General features: G+C 35.4%; 1 protein-coding gene across 1 annotated transcript; it reads left to right on the top strand.

Annotated features, from left to right (window-relative positions):
* The first annotated feature begins 1,297 nt into the window (after nt 1–1,297).
* On the top strand, nt 1,298–15,654 carry LOC139893736 (uncharacterized). The gene is made up of 2 exons (XM_071876912.1): nt 1,298–1,921; nt 15,298–15,654. The coding sequence occupies exons 1-2, from the start codon at nt 1,298–1,300 to the stop codon at nt 15,652–15,654; spliced, it is 981 nt and encodes a 326-aa protein (XP_071733013.1).
* Nucleotides 15,655–22,071: the final 6,417 nt, after the last annotated feature.

The raw sequence follows: 22,071 nt of genomic DNA, 5'->3' as shown, positions 1-22,071 counted from the left end.
TGATTCAAGAAAATTGCAAAGTGAATGTGTTTGTGGTACTCCATCATCACGTGAACTTAGGCCTTCCATATAGGCTCCATTAGTTTGTTGTTTTGTTAGATATTTCTTGCTAGATGTTAAATGATGGTTCCCACATGTATTAGGTGACTCACAAGGGCTTCTAAGAGCTGATCATTGAAGTGTATATACCAATAGTAAATACATTTAGAAGCTGTGTATTGTACGAGTACAAATACGAGTGCATACGAGTAGAATTGTTGATGAAAATGAATGAGGATGTAATCGTAAGCATTTTTGTTAATTAGAAGTACTTTGATAACTGTCTTGAAGTCTTTCAAAAGTGTATGAATACATATTAAAACACTACATGTATATACATTTTAACTGAGTCGTTAAGTCATCGTTAGTCGTTACATGTAAGTGTTGTTTTGAAACCTTTAGGTTAACGATCTTGTTAAATGTTGTTAACCCATTGTTTATTATATCTAAAGAGATGTTAAATTATTACATTATCATGATATTATGATATATTAATATATCTTAGTATGATATATATACAGTTAAATGTCGTTACAACGATAATCGTTACATATATGTCTCTTTTCGAAACCCTTAAGTTAGTAGTCTTGTTTTTACATATGTAGTTCATTGTTAATATACTTAATGATATGTTTACTTATTAATTATCATATTTAAACATAGTGTAACAATATCATAGTATGATTCATATGTATTTAGTAAGACATTGTTATAACGATAATCGTTATATATATCATTTCGAGTTTCTTAATTTAATAGTCTCATTTTTATGTATATAACTCATTGTTAAAATACTTAATGAGGTACATACTTATCATAATGTCATGTTAACTATATATATATATATATATATATATATATATATATATATATATATATATATATATATATATATATATATATATATATATATATATATATGTATGTCATCATATAGTTTTTACAAGTGTTAACTTTCATGAATCACCGGTCAACTTGGGAGGTCAATTGTCTATATGAAACCTATTTCAATTAATCAAGTCATAACAAGTTTGATTGCTTAACATGTTAGAAATACTTAATCATGTAAAAATCAATTTCATTTAATATATATAAACATGGAAAAGTTCGGGTCACTACAAGAATAGTCCTAAAAAGTCCAGAAGGAGAAGAATATACCTTCGCGCTTCACTTTAGCTTCCCTGTAACAAACAATGAAGCTGAGTATGAAGCGTTGTTATTCGGAATGCGGGTAGCAAAATATCTGGAGGTAAAAGAGATGTCAGTATATGTTGATTCGCAGTTAGTTGCAAACCAATTCAATGGGATATTTGAAGCACATGATGAATCGATGCAAAAGTACTTGAAAATTGTGCAAGAGCTCGCGGTGGACTTCGATTTATTCCAGATAACTCAGGTTTCAAGAACGTTGAATAAAAAGGCGGATGCGCTTAGTAAGTTAGCCGCCTTAACATTCAGCCATTTTAAGAAAGAAATATGGGTCGAGGAAGTGAAGGTAAAATCCATCGAGCCAGACGGTGTATCTGCCGCAGTTGAAGAAGAGGAGCAGAGTTGGATGACACCGATAGTAGAATTTCTGAACAAAGGTACATTGCCGATAGATTCAATAGAAGCAAGAAAGATTAAGATGAAAGCACCAATGTATTTTTTAGATAAAGGAATTCTATACAAAAAGTTTTTCCTGGGACCCCATTTGCGGTGTCTTAATCCAACTCAAGCAGAGTCGATCATACGGGAAGTGCGCAAGGGAATGTGCGCTTTGCACTCGGGACACAAGACAGTTGCATCCAAAATAATGCGACTTGGATATTATTGGCCGTCAATGTACAGAGATGCTGCAGAAGTGATACGCAAATGTCAGTCGTGTCAACTTCACGCACCGGTAAACAAGGCTCCGCGACATCCAATGATACCGGTCGCATCTCCATGGCCATTCTGCAAATGGGCAATTGACATAGTGGGGATGTTCTGTAGTGACCCGAACTTTTCCATGTTTATATATATTAATTGAGATTGATGTTTACATGATTAAATGTTTCCAACATGTTAAGCAATCAAACTTGTTAAGACTTGATTAATTGAAATAGGTTTCATATAGACAATTGACCACCCAAGTTGACCGGTGATTCACGAACGTTAAAACTTGTAAAAAACTATATGATGACATATATATGGTTATATATATAGTTAACATGATATTATGATAAGTAAACATATCATTAATTATATTAACAATGAACTACATATGTAAAAACAAGACTACTAACTTAATGATTTTGAAACGAGACATATATGTAACGTTTATCGTTGTAACGACATTTAATGTATATATATCATATTAAGAGATATTCGTACATCATAATATCATGATAATATAATAATTTAAAATCTCTTTTGTTATTATAAACATTGGGTTAACAACATTTCACAAGATCGTTAACCTAAAGGTTTCAAAACAACACTTACATGTAACGACTAACGATGACTTAACGACTCAGTTAAAATGTATATACATGTAGTGTTTTAATATGTATTTATACACTTTTGAAAGACTTCAATACACTTATCAAAATACTTCTACTTAACAAAAATGCTTACAATTACATTCTCGTTCAGTTTCATCAACAATTCTACTCGTATGCACCCGTATTCGTACTCGTACAATACACAGCTTTTAGATGTATGTACTATTGGTATATACACTCCAATGATCAGCTCTTAGCAGCCCATGTGAGTCACCTAACACATGTGGGAACCATCATTTGGCAACTAGCATGAAATATCTCATAAGATTACAAAAATATGAGTAATCATTCATGACTTATTTACATGAAAACAAAATTACATATCCTTTATATCTAATCCATACACCAACGACCAAAAACACCTACAAACACTTTAATTCTTCAATTTTCTTCATCTAATTGAACTCTCTCAAGTTCTATCTTCAAGTTCTAAGTGTTCTTCATAAATTCCAAAAGTTCTAGTTTCATAAAATCAAGAATACTTTCAAGTTTGCTAGCTCACTTCCAATCTTGTAAGGTGATCATCCAACCTCAAGAAATCTTTGTTTCTTACAGTAGGTTATCATTCTAATACAAGGTAATAATCATATTCAAACTTTGGTTCAATTTCTATAACTATAACAATCTTATTTCAAGTGATGATCTTACTTGAACTTGTTTTCGTGTCATGATTTTGCTTCAAGAACTTTGAGCCATCCAAGGATCCATTGAAGCTAGATCCATTTTTCTCTTTTCCAGTAGGTTCATCCAAGGAACTTAAGGTAGTAATGATGTTCATAACATCATTCGATTCATACATATAAAGCTATCTTATTCGAAGGTTTAAACTTGTAATCACTAGAACATAGTTTAGTTAATTCTAAACTTGTTCGCAAACAAAAGTTAATCCTTCTAACTTGACTTTTAAAATCAACTAAACACATGTTCTATATCTATATGATATGCTAACTTAATGATTTAAAACCTGGAAACACGAAAAACACCGTAAAACCGGATTTACGCCGTCGTAGTAACACCGCGGGCTGTTTTGGGTTAGTTAATTAAAAACTATGATAAACTTTGATTTAAAAGTTGTTATTCTGAGAAAATGATTTTTATTATGAACATGAAACTATATCCAAAAATTATGGTTAAACTCAAAGTGGAAGTATGTTTTCTAAAATGGTCATCTAGACGTCGTTCTTTCGACTGAAATGACTACCTTTACAAAAACGACTTGTAACTTATTTTTCCGACTAGAAACCTATATTTTTTTTGTTTAGATTCATAAAATAGAGTTCAATATGAAACCATAGCAATTTGATTCACTCAAAACGGATTTAAAATGAAGAAGTTATGGGTAAAACAAGATTGGATAATTTTTCTCATTTTAGCTACGTGAAAATTGGTAACAAATCTATTCCAACCATAACTTAATCAACTTGTATTATATATTATGTAATCTTGAGATACCATAGACACGTATACAATGTTTCGACCTATCATGTCGACACATCTATATATATTTCGGAACAACCATATACACTCTATATGTGAATGTTGGAGTTAGCTATACAGGGTTGAGGTTGATTCCAAAATATATATAGTTTGAGTTGTGATCAATACTGAGATACGTATACACTGGGTCGTGGATTGATTCAAGATAATATTTATCGATTTATTTCTGTACATCTAACTGTGGATAACTAGTTGTAGGTTACTAACGAGGACAGCTGACTTAATAAACTTAAAACATCAAAATATATTAAAAGTGTTGTAAATATATTTTGAACATACTTTGATATATATGTATATATTGTTATAGGTTCGTGAATCAACCAGTGGCCAAGTCTTACTTCCCGACGAAGTAAAAATCTGTGAAAGTGAGTTATAGTCCCACTTTTAAAATCTAATATTTTTGGGATGAGAATACATGCAGGTTTTATAAATGATTTACAAAATAGACACAAGTACGTGAAACTACATTCTATGGTTGAATTATCGAAATCGAATATGCCCCTTTTTATTAAGTCTGGTAATCTAAGAATTAGGGAACAGACACCCTAATTGACGCGAATCCTAAAGATAGATCTATTGGGCCTAACAAACCCCATCCAAAGTACCGGATGCTTTAGTACTTCGAAATTTATATCATATCCGAAGGGTGTCCCGGAATGATGGGGATATTCTTATATATGCATCTTGTTATTGTCGGTTACCAGGTGTTCACCATATGAATGATTTTTATCTCTATGTATGGGATGTGTATTGAAATATGAAATCTTGTGGTCTATTGTTACGATTTGATATATATAGGTTAAACCTATAACTCACCAACATTTTTGTTGACGTTTTAAGCATGTTTATTCTCAGGTGATTATTAAGAGCTTCCGCTGTCGCATACTTAAATAAGGACAAGATTTGGAGTCCATGCTTGTATGATATTGTGTAAAAACTGCATTCAAGAAACTTATTTTGTTGTAACATATTTGTATTGTAAACCATTATGTAATGGTCGTGTGTAAACAGGATATTTTAGATTATCATTATTTGATAATCTACGTAAAGCTTTTTAAACCTTTATTGATGAAATAAAGGTTATGGTTTGTTTAAAAATGAATGCAGTCTTTGAAAAACGTCTCATATAGAGGTCAAAACCTCGCAACGAAATCAATTAATATGGAACGTTTTTAATCAATAAGAACGGGACATTTCAGTTGGTATCCGAGCGTTGGTCTTAGAGAACCAGAAAATTTGCATTAGTGTGTCTTATCGAGTTTGTTAGGATGCATTAGTGAGTCTGGACTTCGACCGTGTTTTCTTTAAAAATGATTGCTTAACATTTTTGTTGGAAACTATATATTTTTAACATATGAATATTATGTGATATATTAATCTCTTAACGTGTTTGATATTATGTGATAGATGTCTACCTCTAGAACAAGTCCCATTGACTCACCTAATAATAATGAAGAGTCAAATGTAAATTGGAATGATTTGTGGACTGATTCACAAGTTCCCGAAGAGGAACCGGAAGAAGAGTCGGAACCGGAAGAAGAATCGGAACCGGAAGAAGAATCGGAACCGGATGAAGAAATAGAACCGGTGGGGGAAATAATAAAACGGTTAAGTAAAAGAAAATCCTCAACCAACCGACCAAAGTTAATTATGGTCAATGGTGTTTCCGCCAAGGAAGCAAAATATTGGGAGGATTACCAATTCTCCGATGAATCGGATTCCGACGAGAATTCCGATGATGTTATAGAAATTACCCCAACTGAATTTAAAAAGGCAAAAGAAAATAATAAGGGAAAGGGCATAAAAATAGAGAAATCTAATTCCAACCCCGATGAACTTTATATGTATCGTCAACCCCCGAAGTCCTTAAGTTGTAACAATGACCCGGGAACCTCTAAACCACCAGGTTTTTCTAAACCAATGTGGACAACGATGGCTCGTATTAGGGGAACATCATATATCCCTAGAAACTTGGCAAAACGAACCAAAACCGAAGAAGAAGAAACGAGCGAGTCGGAATAAGATAGTTGTATTCGTGTGGTGTAATATATGGAATATAGTGTTCTTATGCTTTATGATATATGTAAAAATTGCTTGTATTAATAAGTATTTTTTTTATGAATCTAACTCTTGTCTATTTTACAGTTTAAAAACACAAAATGGATAGACAACCCAATATTTTAAGAGACCTACCCGGAGACATGATTGATGAAATCTTGTCTAGAGTCGGCCAGAATTCTTCGGCACAACTATTTAAGGCGAGATCAGTTTGTAAGACATTCGAAGAACGTTCCAAGAATGTCTTGGTTTATAAGAGACTTTCGTTTGAAAGATGGGGGATATCACATTGGGAAACCCATAAGTTACGATGTGTTTACTTTGACGCATATATTGCGGGGAACCCAAATGCTATTTTACGCAACGGGTTAAGAAATTATTTTGACTCAATATATCCGAATATTGGACTTCGTGATTTAGAAAAAGCGGCTAACATGCAACATAAAGAAGCATGTTATGCTTACGGATTAGTAATGTTCGCTTCTCACCAAAGTGAGAACAAGAACATCGGGCTACAACTATTAAACAAAACGTTTCCACAAGTGACGGAGTCGGTAATTGGGGTAAGAAATGAGGTTTTTAGATTATTACGGGACTGTTGGACATTACGTAACCCTCATCCCTTTGATGACGTTACAACACGCTGTCTTATCAACGGCCATAACGGTTATGTTGCACAAGACCAAGGATGGGAAGTAGTCCTAGTAAAACCAGAATGCATGACTTGTTTCTGGACGTATGAATTACGTGTCTTTATTGCCTTTGCTGAACGACTTGTGTACTAGCTAGAATTGTCTTCACAACTATCTTGTATCAAAGTTATTGTGTGCTATATTTCATGCTTTATGTAAAATAAGCGGTATTGTAAGTTTGTAAAATATTGTATAAAAGTTTGAACGCGAAATATTATTATAATCAGTTTTTCATATAGAATTGTAGTAGTTGAATTGTATATTAGCTACTAAGTATGAACTTAACGGGTAGGTACTACCCGAATTTAAACTTATAAAACGCTAATATGAAGAAAAAGCTTTTATAAATGAGTTCATATTATGCTACGAAATACTATTAACTACTCTTAATATTCTGTATGATTAACTTGTTCCATTTAACTATTTTGAAGGAAATGGCACCGACGACTCGACACACCGTGAATATGAATGAAGAGGAATTCCGTACTTTTCTAGCTTCAAACATAGCCGCAGTACATGCTGCGCTACATACCAACAATAACCTTGGATCTAGCAGTACAGGAAATCGTGTAGGATGCACCTACAAAGAATTCACTGCCTGCAAACCTTTGGAATTTGATGGAACCGAAGGACCGATCGGATTGAAACGGTGGACCGAGAAGGTTGAATCGGTGTTTGCCATAAGTAAGTGTACTGAAGAGGACAAAGTGAAGTACGCTACGCATACCTTCACAGGTTCTGCGTTAACATGGTGGAATACCTATCTAGAGCAAGTGGGACAAGATGATGCGTACGCACTACCGTGGTCAGCATTCAAGCACTTGATGAACGAGAAGTACCGTCCCAGAACCGAGGTCAATAAGCTCAAGACAGAACTTAGAGGGTTACGAACCTAAGGATTTGATATTACCACGTACGAAAGACGATTCACAGAATTGTGCCTATTGTGTCCGGGAGCATTCGAAGATGAGGAAGAGAAGATCGACGCGTTTGTGAAAGGATTACCGGAAAGAATCCAAGAAGATATAAGTTCACAAGAGCCCGCCTCCATACAACAGGCATGTAGAATGGCTCACAAACTAGTGAACCAGATTGAAGAAAGAATTAAAGAACAGACTGCTGAAGAGGCCAATGTGAAGCAAGTCAAAAGAAAGTGGGAGGAAAACGGTGATAAGAATCACCAATACAACAACAACAGCAATTACAACAATAATCGCAACAATTATCCCAACAATCGCAACATCAATCGCAACTACAACAAACGGCCCAACAACAACAACAACAACAACAACAACAACAACAGCAACTACAACAATCATCCCAACAACAATAATAACCGCAACAACAACAACAATCAGAAGCAACTATGCCAAAGGTGTGAAAAGAATCACTCGGGGTTCTGCACCAAATTTTGCAACAAGTGTAAAAGAAATGGTCATAGCGCGGCGAAGTGTGAGGTCTACGGACCAGGGGTTAATAGAACGAAAGGAACAAATGGTGTCGGAACGAGTAATGGCGGAGCAAGTAGTGTCGGAGAAAGTTATGCCAATGTAGTTTGTTATAAATGTGGAAAACCAGGCCACATTATTAGAAATTGCCCGAACCAGGAGAACACGAATGGACAAGGCCGTGGAAGAGTTTTCAATATTAATGCGGTAGAGGCACAGGAAGACCCGGAGCTTGTTACGGGTACGTTTCTTATTGACAATAAATCTGCTTACGTTTTATTTGATTCGGGTGCGGATAGAAGCTATATGAGTAGAGATTTTTGTGCTAAATTAAGTTGTCCATTGACGCCTTTGGATAGTAAATTTTTACTCGAATTAGCAAATGGTAAATTAATTTCAGCAGATAATATATGTCGGAATCGAGAAATTAAACTGGTTAGCGAAACATTTAAGATTGATTTGATACCAGTAGAGTTAGGGAGTTTTGATGTGATAATCGGTATGGACTGGTTGAAAGAAGTGAAAGCGGAGATCGTTTGTTACAAAAATGCAATTCGCATTATACGAGAAAAAGGAAAACCCTTAATGGTGTACGGAGAAAAGGGCAACACGAAGCTACATCTTATTAGTAATTTGAAGGCACAAAAACTAATAAGAAAAGGTTGCTATGCTGTTCTAGCACACGTCGAGAAAGTACAAACTGAAGAAAAGAGCATCAATGATGTTCCCATTGCAAAAGAATTTTCCGATGTATTTCCGAAAGAATTACCGGGATTACCCCCACATCGATCCGTTGAATTTCAAATAGATCTTGTACCAGGAGCTGCACCAATAGCTCGTGCTCCTTACAGACTCGCACCCAGCGAGATGAAAGAACTGCAAAGCCAATTACAAGAACTTTTAGAGCGTGGTTTCATTCGACCAAGCACATCACCGTGGGGAGCTCCTGTTTTGTTTGTCAAGAAGAAAGATGGTACATTCAGGTTGTGTATCGACTACCGAGAGTTGAACAAACTTACCATCAAGAACCGCTACCCACTACCGAGAATCGACGACTTATTTGATCAACTACAAGGCTCGTCTGTTTATTCAAAGATTGACTTACGTTCCGGGTATCATCAAATGCGGGTGAAAGAAGATGATATTCCAAAGACTGCTTTCAGAACACGTTACGGTCATTACGAGTTTATGGTCATGCCGTTTGGTTTAACTAATGCACCAGCTGTGTTCATGGACCTTATGAACCGAGTGTGTGGACCATACCTTGACAAGTTTGTCATTGTTTTCATTGATGACATACTTATTTACTCAAAGAATGACCAAGAACACGGTGAACATTTGAGAAAGGTGTTAGAAGTATTGAGGAAGGAAGAATTGTACGCTAAGTTTTCAAAGTGTGCATTTTGGTTGGAAGAAGTTCAATTCCTCGGTCACATAGTGAACAAAGAAGGTATTAAGGTGGATCCGGCAAAGATAGAAACTGTTGAAAAGTGGGAAACCCCGAAAACTCCGAAACACATACGCCAGTTTTTAGGACTAGCTGGTTACTACAGAAGGTTCATCCAAGACTTTTCCAGAATAGCAAAACCCTTGACTGCATTAACGCATAAAGGGAAGAAATTTGAATGGAATGATGAACAAGAGAAAGCGTTTCAGTTATTGAAGAAAAAGCTAACTACGGCACCTATATTGTCATTGCCTGAAGGGAATGATGATTTTGTGATTTATTGTGACGCATCAAAGCAAGGTCTCGGTTGTGTATTAATGCAACGAACGAAGGTGATTGCTTATGCGTCTAGACAATTGAAGATTCACGAACAAAATTATACGACGCATGATTTGGAATTAGGCGTGGTTGTTTTTGCATTAAAGACTTGGAGGCACTACTTATATGGGGTCAAAAGTATTATATATACCGACCACAAAAGTCTTCAACACATATTTAATCAGAAACAACTGAATATGAGGCAGCGTAGGTGGATTGAATTATTGAATGATTACGATTTTGAGATTCGTTACCACCCGGGGAAGGCAAATGTGGTAGCCGATGCCTTGAGCAGGAAGGATAGAGAACCTATTCGAGTAAAATCTATGAATATAATGATTCATAATAACATTACTACTCAAATAAAGGAGGCGCAACAAGGAGTTTTAAAAGAGGGAAATTTAAAGGATGAAATACCCAAAGGATCGGAGAAGCATCTTAATATTCGGGAAGACGGAACCCGGTATAGGGCTGAAAGGATTTGGGTACCAAAATTTGGAGATATGAGAGAAATGGTACTTAGAGAAGCTCATAAAACCAGATACTCAATACATCCTGGAACGGGGAAGATGTACAAGGATCTCAAGAAACATTTTTGGTGGCCGGGTATGAAAGCCGATGTTGCTAAATACGTAGGAGAATGTTTGACGTGTTCTAAGGTCAAAGCTGAGCATCAGAAACCATCAGGTCTACTTCAACAACCCGAAATCCCGGAATGGAAATGGGAAAACATTACCATGGATTTCATCACTAAATTGCCAAGGACTGCAAGTGGTTTTGATACTATTTGGGTAATAGTTGATCGTCTCACCAAATCAGCACACTTCCTACCAATAAGAGAAGATGACAAGATGGAGAAGTTAGCACGACTGTATTTGAAGGAAGTCGTCTCCAGACATGGAATACCAATCTCTATTATCTCTGATAGGGATGGCAGATTTATTTCAAGATTCTGGCAGACATTACAGCAAGCATTAGGAACTCGTCTAGACATGAGTACTGCCTATCATCCACAAACTGATGGGCAGAGCGAAAGGACGATACAAACGCTTGAAGACATGCTACGAGCATGTGTTATTGATTTCGGAAACAGTTGGGATCGACATCTACCGTTAGCAGAATTTTCCTACAACAACAGCTACCATTCAAGCATTGAGATGGCGCCGTTTGAAGCACTTTATGGTAGAAAGTGCAGGTCTCCGATTTGTTGGAGTGAGGTGGGGGATAGACAAATTACGGGTCCGGAGATTATACAAGAAACTACCGAGAAGATCATCCAAATTCAACAACGGTTGAAAACCGCCCAAAGTCGACAAAAGAGCTACGCTGACATTAAAAGAAAAGATATAGAATTTGAAATTGGAGAGATGGTCATGCTTAAAGTTTCACCTTGGAAAGGCGTTGTTCGATTTGGTAAACGAGGGAAATTAAATCCAAGGTATATTGGACCATTCAAGATTATTGATCGTGTCGGACCAGTAGCTTACCGACTTGAGTTACCTCAACAACTCGCGGCTGTACATAACACTTTCCACGTCTCGAATTTGAAGAAATGTTTTGCTAAAGAAGATCTCACTATTCCGTTAGATGAAATCCAAATCAACGAAAAACTCCAATTCATCGAAGAACCCGTCGAAATAATGGATCGTGAGGTTAAAAGACATAAGCAAAACAAGATACCAATTGTTAAGGTTCGATGGAATGCTCGTAGAGGACCCGAGTTCACCTGGGAGCGTGAAGATCAGATGAAGAAGAAATACCCGCATCTATTTCCAGAAGATTCGTCAACACCTTCAACAGCTTAAAATTTCGGGACGAAATTTATTTAACGGGTAGGTACTGTAGTGACCCGAACTTTTCCATGTTTATATATATTAATTGAGATTGATGTTTACATGATTAAATGTTTCCAACATGTTAAGCAATCAAACTTGTTAAGACTTGATTAATTGAAATAGGTTTCATATAGACAATTGACCACCCAAGTTGACCGGTGATTCACGAACGTTAAAACTTGTAAAAAACTATATGATGACATATATATGGTTATATATATAGTTAACATGATATTATGATAAGTAAACATATCATTAATTATATTAACAATGAACTACATATGTAAAAACAAGACTACTAACTTAATGATTTTGAAACGAGACATATATGTAACGTTTATCGTTGTAACGACATTTAATGTATATATATCATATTAAGAGATATTCGTACATCATAATATCATGATAATATAATAATTTAAAATCTCTTTTGTTATTATAAACATTGGGTTAACAACAATTAACAAGATCGTTAACCTAAAGGTTTCAAAACAACACTTACATGTAACGACTAACGATGACTTAACGACTCAGTTAAAATGTATATACATGTAGTGTTTTAATATGTATTTATACACTTTTGAAAGACTTCAATACACTTATCAAAATACTTCTACTTAACAAAAATGCTTACAATTACATTCTCGTTCAGTTTCATCAACAATTCTACTCGTATGCACCCGTATTCGTACTCGTACAATACACAGCTTTTAGATGTATGTACTATTGGTATATACACTCCAATGATCAGCTCTTAGCAGCCCATGTGAGTCACCTAACACATGTGGGAACCATCATTTGGCAACTAGCATGAAATATCTCATAAGATTACAAAAATATGAGTAATCATTCATGACTTATTTACATGAAAACAAAATTACATATCCTTTATATCTAATCCATACACCAACGACCAAAAACACCTACAAACACTTTAATTCTTCAATTTTCTTCATCTAATTGAACTCTCTCAAGTTCTATCTTCAAGTTCTAAGTGTTCTTCATAAATTCCAAAAGTTCTAGTTTCATAAAATCAAGAATACTTTCAAGTTTGCTAGCTCACTTCCAATCTTGTAAGGTGATCATCCAACCTTAAGAAATCTTTGTTTCTTACAGTAGGTTATCATTCTAATACAAGGTAATAATCATATTCAAACTTTGGTTCAATTTCTATAACTATAACAATCTTATTTCAAGTGATGATCTTACTTGAACTTGTTTTCGTGTCATGATTTTGCTTCAAGAACTTTGAGCCATCCAAGGATCCATTGAAGCTAGATCCATTTTTCTCTTTTCCAATAGGTTCATCCAAGGAACTTAAGGTAGTAATGATGTTCATAACATCATTCGATTCATACATATAAAGCTATCTTATTCGAAGGTTTAAACTTGTAATCACTAGAACATAGTTTAGTTAATTCTAAACTTGTTCGCAAACAAAAGTTAATCCTTCTAACTTGACTTTTAAAATCAACTAAACACATGTTCTATATCTATATGATATGCTAACTTAATGATTTAAAACCTGGAAACACGAAAAACACCGTAAAACCGGATTTACGCCGTCGTAGTAACACCGCGGGCTGTTTTGGGTTAGTTAATTAAAAACTATGATAAACTTTGATTTAAAAGTTGTTATTCTGAGAAAATGATTTTTATTATGAACATGAAACTATATCCAAAAATTATGGTTAAACTCAAAGTGGAAGTATGTTTTCTAAAATGGTCATCTAGACGTCGTTCTTTCGACTGAAATGACTACCTTTACAAAAACGACTTGTAACTTATTTTTCCGACTAGAAACCTATATTTTTTTTGTTTAGATTCATAAAATAGAGTTCAATATGAAACCATAGCAATTTGATTCACTCAAAACGGATTTAAAATGAAGAAGTTATGGGTAAAACAAGATTGGATAATTTTTCTCATTTTAGCTACGTGAAAATTGGTAACAAATCTATTCCAACCATAACTTAATCAACTTGTATTATATATTATGTAATCTTGAGATACCATAGACACGTATACAATGTTTCGACCTATCATGTCGACACATCTATATATATTTCGGAACAACCATATACACTCTATATGTGAATGTTGGAGTTAGCTATACAGGGTTGAGGTTGATTCCAAAATATATATAGTTTGAGTTGTGATCAATACTGAGATACGTATACACTGGGTCGTGGATTGATTTAAGATAATATTTATCGATTTATTTCTGTACATCTAACTGTGGACAACTAGTTGTAGGTTACTAACGAGGACAGCTGACTTAATAAACTTAAAACATCAAAATATATTAAAAGTGTTGTAAATATATTTTGAACATACTTTGATATATATGTATATATTGTTATAGGTTCGTGAATCAACCAGTGGCCAAGTCTTACTTCCCGACGAAGTAAAAATCTGTGAAAGTGAGTTATAGTCCCACTTTTAAAATCTAATATTTTTGGGATGAGAATACATGCAGGTTTTATAAATGATTTACAAAATAGACACAAGTACGTGAAACTACATTCTATGGTTGAATTATCGAAATCGAATATGCCCCTTTTTATTAAGTCTGGTAATCTAAGAATTAGGGAACAGACACCCTAATTGACGCGAATCCTAAAGATAGATCTATTGGGCCTAACAAACCCCATCCAAAGTACCGGATGCTTTAGTACTTCGAAATTTATATCATATCCGAAGGGTGTCCCGGAATGATGGGGATATTCTTATATATGCATCTTGTTATTGTCGGTTACCAGGTGTTCACCATATGAATGATTTTTATCTCTATGTATGGGATGTGTATTGAAATATGAAATCTTGTGGTCTATTGTTACGATTTGATATATATAGGTTAAACCTATAACTCACCAACATTTTTGTTGACGTTTTAAGCATGTTTATTCTCAGGTGATTATTAAGAGCTTCCGCTGTCGCATACTTAAATAAGGACAAGATTTGGAGTCCATGCTTGTATGATATTGTGTAAAAACTGCATTCAAGAAACTTATTTTGTTGTAACATATTTGTATTGTAAACCATTATGTAATGGTCGTGTGTAAACAGGATATTTTAGATTATCATTATTTGATAATCTACGTAAAGCTTTTTAAACCTTTATTGATGAAATAAAGGTTATGGTTTGTTTAAAAATGAATGCAGTCTTTGAAAAACGTCTCATATAGAGGTCAAAACCTCGCAACGAAATCAATTAATATGGAACGTTTTTAATCAATAAGAACGGGACATTTCATGTTCCCCATAGGACTAGGAGGTGTAAAGTTTTTGGTAGTGGCCATTGATTATTTTACAAAATGGGTAGAAGCTAAACCGTTGAAAACAATTTCGGGCAAGCAAATCCGAAATTTTGTATGGGAAAATATTGTCTGTCGGTTTGGGTTACCAAATGAAATAGTAAGTGACAATGGTACACAGTTTGAAGGCAATCCATTTAGCGACTGGTGCCAAGAGCTGAACATAAAGCAAACAATCACATCAGTCGCACATCCCCAGGCGAATGGTCAGTGTGAGGTCACAAATCGTGACATCGTGTTAGGAATTAAAGCAAGGCTTGGATTATGCCGAAGGGGTTGGATAGATGAACTACTGAGTGTACTATGGGCACAATGCACAACTCCAAAAGACGCAACCAATGAAACACCTTTCTGTTTGGTGTACGGGTCCGAGGCTGTAATACTCGCCGAAATAAACGTACCAACTATGCACATAGCTTCCTTTGATGAAAGTAGCAATAGAGAAGAACTGCGTGTAAATCTAAACTTAGTTGAATAGCGCATGGAAATGGTGGACATAATAGAAGCAATCAACAAACAAAGAATCGCAAGCTACTATAATAAGCGCGTGCAACCATTATCTTTCAAATTGGATGACTTGGTGTGGCAAAAAAACGAAGCAAGCAGAGCAGAGGATACGGGTAAACTTGGACCTAAATGGGAAGGACCATACAAGGTTATTGGCGTAAGCGATACAGGGGCATATCGACTAGCAAGTTTAGATGGAAAAAACAATAAAACGCACCTGGCATGCGCAAACACTGAAACGGTGCTACATATGAAAAAACTACAGAGGGATTGATCATCCCAGATAACTGTTTAAAGTTTTTATTATGTAAATTTTTATTTTCCATTGTAAAGCATGACAACTAAGTGTTGGTCAAGTGATATGTTGAAATAAATTGAATCATGCAATTTAAGCCAATAACTTGTGAATTTTTCATTTGTTGATTGCATGCCCATTAAGCTGGACAGGGACATACTCCGAGTCTCAAGTGGCATAGTTTATTTTGGTTACTAATACTATTTTTAATGGTGACAGTAGTAAAACATTGGTTTGTTTCAAACGCTCGTACACCGCGCAAGACGGATACTTGTCCAGACTATAAAACACAAGTTTGGTTTACTTGTTTAAATAACCTGGACATTGGCATGGCCGGAAGACTCTTGAGTATAGACATTGGTTTGTCTATAGCACGGGTAAATTACATTGGATTGTATATGCCTACATACTTATAAAAATTTTTATAAAAGTCTTGAGTATAAACTTATAAGCATTGGTTTGCTTCCTTTTGCGTATAACATTGGATTTTTAGCGCATGAATAAAAAGATCATGAAATGATTGAAGGGTCGCTCCCATCATGAAGTCATGGCATTTATTCTAATTAAGAGTTATTGAATACATAAAATTCTGGTGAATCATTATAACTGCCATAGTGATTTCATAAAAACGTAATAAATTGCACTTTAACCAAAAGAGATATCGAATTATATTCAATCAAAGCTAACAAATTACAGTTAGAAGATATAAAGTCAACCGCTTATCAAAAAAGCGGGACATGTACCAAAATTTGACCTAATATACTCTAATATAAAAAATAAAAAAGGGAGTGGCATTGGCTGGAACGTTTGCCCTAAACTAAGGAGAGTATGCCATCCTCGCACGCAGCGATCAGATGCATACCCTGCCTTAAACATAAAAGAAAAATATCATATAGGGATGCGAAACCTCCAAGATTGCAAGGCCCATCCCTCACTAGTAAAAAACACCACCCAAGCATGGATAGATAATATCCATTCTGGGTAACATAACAAACTCAGTCGAGTTTGTCATTGATTATCTCTTGCGCGGAGATGGTAAGATCATTGATGAGAAATTGTAGATGGGGGATCGGGATTTATTGAAGTTGGGCACAAGCTTCTTCACATTTTTTCTTGGCTCCATCAGTGAGCAGCTCAGCAACGTTGGGGGGAATCACAGGAGGTACGAACATTTCATGGGAGATTCCAAAAGTGGGTACGCTCATAAGCACGAGCAGCAACCATAGCTGCGCTAAAACGCTGCTCAACCACTTTGCAGTCAATCGCATGCTGGATTATAGTTGGAAGACCCCGTCAGAGAATGTCATACTCCTCCTTTATAGCACCATGCTTGGCACCCCACGATTCTTGGGCTGAAATCCAGTCGCTGAAGCTTTCGTTTAAAAACACGACATGACCCTCTGCTTCCTTCAGTTTCGCAGACAATGACGCAATCTCAAGCTTCATAAATCTTTTTTCAGCACTGATCCTCCTCTTGCTGCCTTTTAAACATCAGCACATTGATCCGCTCTTCTGCCTGCACGTGCGCAGTTACAGCAACCACAAGTTGGGCAGTTAGCTTTGCATTGTCCTCTTGCAAGGCATTTATCTTGGATGATTCTGTTGATAAAGGCGGTGGTGGATGAGCAAGCGCAGTAGATTTAAGTTGCAAACGATTCAGATCCTTGGAAAAATTAAACAGTGTCGATTGCGTATCCATATAAAGTTCTTCGAAAGGTGAAAGCGCTGAGAATTTCTGCATTAACTGCTGAGGGGCATATGATTGTAAAAAAGAGAACTGTTATGCAAACACTGGAAGAGGAACCTTCATGAAGTCATTCGCATTCAGAATCAGTAAATATGAATCATCAGGATTCGGGCATACACGCTTGGAGTGATGGGATACACCACTTGGACCTACAAATACGATAAACATGGCGTATAAAAACTTAAAGTCAATATTCAATAAAAAGTCAGACGGTTGAAATCAATACCTTCATCATGTAACCTTTTGTGGTTACCCAAGATTCTGGTATCAGGAGTTTGGTATAGTGAAGGTATTGTGTCTGAATGACTGACCGGCGAACTGGAATGGTTACCGGAGTCAGTGGTAGGAATGGGTGCGTAAGATTCCAACTTCATCTACAATGTCAAAATCAGAACAACATATGAATGATACATAAAAAAACGTAACTAGAATTACATCGTATAATGCAAAGTATAAGAGTATGAAATATACCTTTTTTACAATCAAGAACAAGTTTTTGCAGAGAAGATGAAAAGGGTTAAATGATTTAAAAGGGAAAAGATTGAGAGATACGAAAAATTCAAAATCCTATTTATAGAGAAAATATGGGAGTTGAAAAGTAACAAGGGTATAATGGTAGCCGTACACGTGTATCAATCTTAAGCTAAAAACCTTGTTAAGATGTCCGGTGCACGTTAGCATGTTGCATAATTACAATCATTACCTTTACAATAAACAGTGACAGTTATCACCTCGGGTACAGGAAATGCAGCCGAAAAGACAGTTTGGTGACTGCACGCATACATTGCATTTAATGCTAATACAGTATCCGGTTACGCATATATATTTAAATAATCTTATGCACTGTCCGGTTACATCTGAAATCCTACTAGGATTTTTAGCGGAATTATTAAGCATGCTAATTTGGTTCAAAGGTGTTGTTGTGGTTCATTATGTGTACACTTTCTTACTAGTTCGACGTCATACACTAATTTTCATTGTATATAACATCGAACTGAGGGGACTTAATGATACGCATATCCGCAAGACTATGCGGATTACGCATCCAAAGCCCTGAACCGTACACAAATTGTCGTGTAAGCTAAATGGTACGGGTATAGTCGCACTCTATGCTCCTATACCATCTGATGCGAGTTTCGAATACTTGCATGAGGGTCCAATATATTCTAGAAGAATGTACGGTATAATTAATTTAGATTTTATTCCTTAAATAACGAAAGCTAATTAGGGAAGAGATTCTATCGAAACCCTAATTTGTGAGCCTATAAATACATAGATCATAAACCCTAAAAACATACTCGTTTATTCATACGTAAACAATAGCATACATATCTTCACTGTACGAACAAAGTTTCATACGATCTTAAAGACTTTCAGGTATGACTCAAACTATAAAATCTTCATGTCTTTGGGCCACTCAACCTTGTATGCTAGGTTGTTGCTGGACTCTCAAATCGGCCACCCTGTCGGAATCGAAATGATACCGATGTGGGTTATCCACGACTAAGCGTCGGAGGTCCGAATGTTGTTAGTCCTTAAACCCTATTATGCCCTCAAGCGTAGGTTCACCTTGACCTCGTGAAAATATGCTTAATCACATCAAAAGTTTGAACCTGATGTTATTCAGAAGATGATTGAAAAATATTGCGCCGATAGCAAATAAACACGCACTAAAAAGCGACATAAATCACTTCAGTAACGGAATAGTTTATGCCGCACATTTTAGATTATCCAATCACAACGCTACCAATTGTGCCCACAACATTGGGCATATACTCAGGGTTAACGGATCCATTAGATTTTTTTCAACGGTTTGAAAGTGCGGTAAGTACATACAATTGGGATGAACCAGTTATGTGTCGTGTTTTTCCTATGGTTCTACAAGGACTTGCTTGGGAATGGTTTCATAACTTGAATGCGTGAAGCATCGTTAGTTTTATTAATGTTTGCGAAAATTTTGTTTTACAATTCCAAAATCTCTTGCCGCAGAAGAAAACGCACATTGAGTTCCATGATATTAAGCAAGGATTTAAGGAAACACTTTGTGGTTTACTCACACGCTACACTTATGAATGCCAAAAGCTACCTAACTTGCACGATGACAAAAAAATTTCAGGTTTTGTTCATGCTATCAATCGGCAGAAACATCCTACGCTAGTCCAATGATTGCGAAGGGGATGTGCCGAAAACTTTTGCAAAATTTATGCAAGAAACTTATGATTACATTCGCTACGGAGAAGACAACAATATTACGCATAATGTTAATTGTGTAAAAGAGAAGAATTAACGATATAATCATGACTCTTACCGTGAGGGTAATCAGGACAATTATCGCGATAATAATTGAAGATCAGGATATTGGCAAAGAAATAACAATAGAGGATACGCGCGTAATGATCGACAACGATAAAATGGTAACCATGGTTACAACAATCGCGATCACAATTATTCTAGAAAATGGAGCAATGATTCATTCAGTATCATCCATGCATTATCAAAAACGGCAAAGGAAATTTTAATGCAAGAGCGTATTACTAGAACTTTCCCTGATCCGCCACCACTGTCTAAAAACACTAGGCGCGATAAATCAAATTTCTATATTTTTCAAGATGATTATGGTCATGACACGAACATATATCGCGACTTGGTTGAATTGATTGCTAACGCAATAATGCAAGGAAAGCTTGATTACCTGCTACTTGACAAGACACCAAGCACAACAAATGCAATGATTACACCTAATCGGAAAAATACTTAAAAATGCCAAATGTTGGCGCAAATATGCAACAAGAGCAAAAGGCTCTTGCGGTTAAGAATTTGGGTGCAAATATCGTAGGCAAAAAGGAGAATTTGCAAGAGATTCAAGGAATTACATGGTGCAAGCGAACAACAATGCACATAAGCGAAAAGCTGAGGAAACATTGGAAAAATGACAGTTTGCGCCAATAACATTTCTGCGAGTACAACACTGCGGATTATCAGAAGAGCCTATAATTAACACGATAAGCATCATTAAACTTGTATGTTATGCGACCTACTTCTCGCTTTAATGTGCTCTTAGGACGCACTAAGATGTGTAAATTTCGTGTCATCTCTTTAAAAATACATGGAATGGTGAAATTCGTAACTTGTAAGGGAATTTCAACAATGACCTCTGCAGACGCAGAACCAATATGCGCGTCAATCACTACGCAGGAAAATGTGGGTGTAGAAGAGGTAACAACCCTGGATTTTCCAACGTATAATTATTAATATTTATTAATACTTGCGCTTTATTAGATGTATTTTTATACATTTACTTGTTATCGTAATTGACTTTACATGGTCCGTCTTGTCTTTGTGACACGCGTACATTTCATGAATAATATTTCGAATATTATTTACGTTCACGATTAATTATTATTAATCATTTTTAATTAACTAATGTAACTAGGTAACTACTTGGGCTTTATTTATTTAATTGTTACATACTTGGACTTGGGCCTTTATTAAAGGATTTGGACTTGGAAACCCACCCTACCTTCTTAATGGACTAAGTAATCCCACTTTTAAGCTAGTGTTTTATTAATGATAAACTTAGATTAATTAAGTTAATGATGAAGAGACTTGTCACAAGCATGCTTGCACCAAGCTCCCATGCAACTTAACTTTAATCCATTTCTAGCTTTTACCACCTCCCAACACAAGAAAGTGAGCCATTGACCTTCCCCTTTGAGCCCATGGCCGACGGTTTTGGGAGCTTGGGAGGGGAGTTCCATTTTCAAATTTTGTTACTTATTTAGTTGTATCTTATTTCATTTTTCACACACACTTACTTACACTTTCATTTCTCCAAGCTTTTCTCTCTAGTTTGTAAGTAAACAAACTTTATTTTCTCATTCTTTTTCTCTTAAAAACCGAAACATACATCATCATCATCGATTTACTTCTTACTTGTTTTATTACTTGATTATTGTTTGTTGTTGTTAAAGATCAAACTTCCTAGTTTGCATCTCCATGAATCTTGCTTTCTTCAATCTTTTGTTTGATGAAGAACCAAGAACACGAACCTAAATTTGTTAGTTTATGGTTCTACATTTAAATGTTTTCAAGATTTAAAGTTCATAAGTTTCATAAACATACTTGTGTTCATGTTTTGTAGACTTAAATCCTAAGATCCAAACTTTGATTTGAATCTTCCTAAGTATGAAACAAACATGAGCATAATACTTGTACTTTAGTTTAATTCTTTCTTTTGTAAGTACTTTAAAGTTGTGATGTAGTTAATTTGGTCAAGTATTACTAGTTAATCTTGATCTCATATTTCTTGAAACTAAAAGTTAACTTTGTAAGTTCAAGAACATGGA

Source organism: Rutidosis leptorrhynchoides, chromosome 1, assembly GCF_046630445.1.
Source record: "Rutidosis leptorrhynchoides isolate AG116_Rl617_1_P2 chromosome 1, CSIRO_AGI_Rlap_v1, whole genome shotgun sequence".
Taxonomy (NCBI): domain Eukaryota; kingdom Viridiplantae; phylum Streptophyta; class Magnoliopsida; order Asterales; family Asteraceae; genus Rutidosis; species Rutidosis leptorrhynchoides.
Note: the sequence above shows the minus strand (reverse complement) of the source record. Positions and strands in the feature narration are given on the sequence as shown.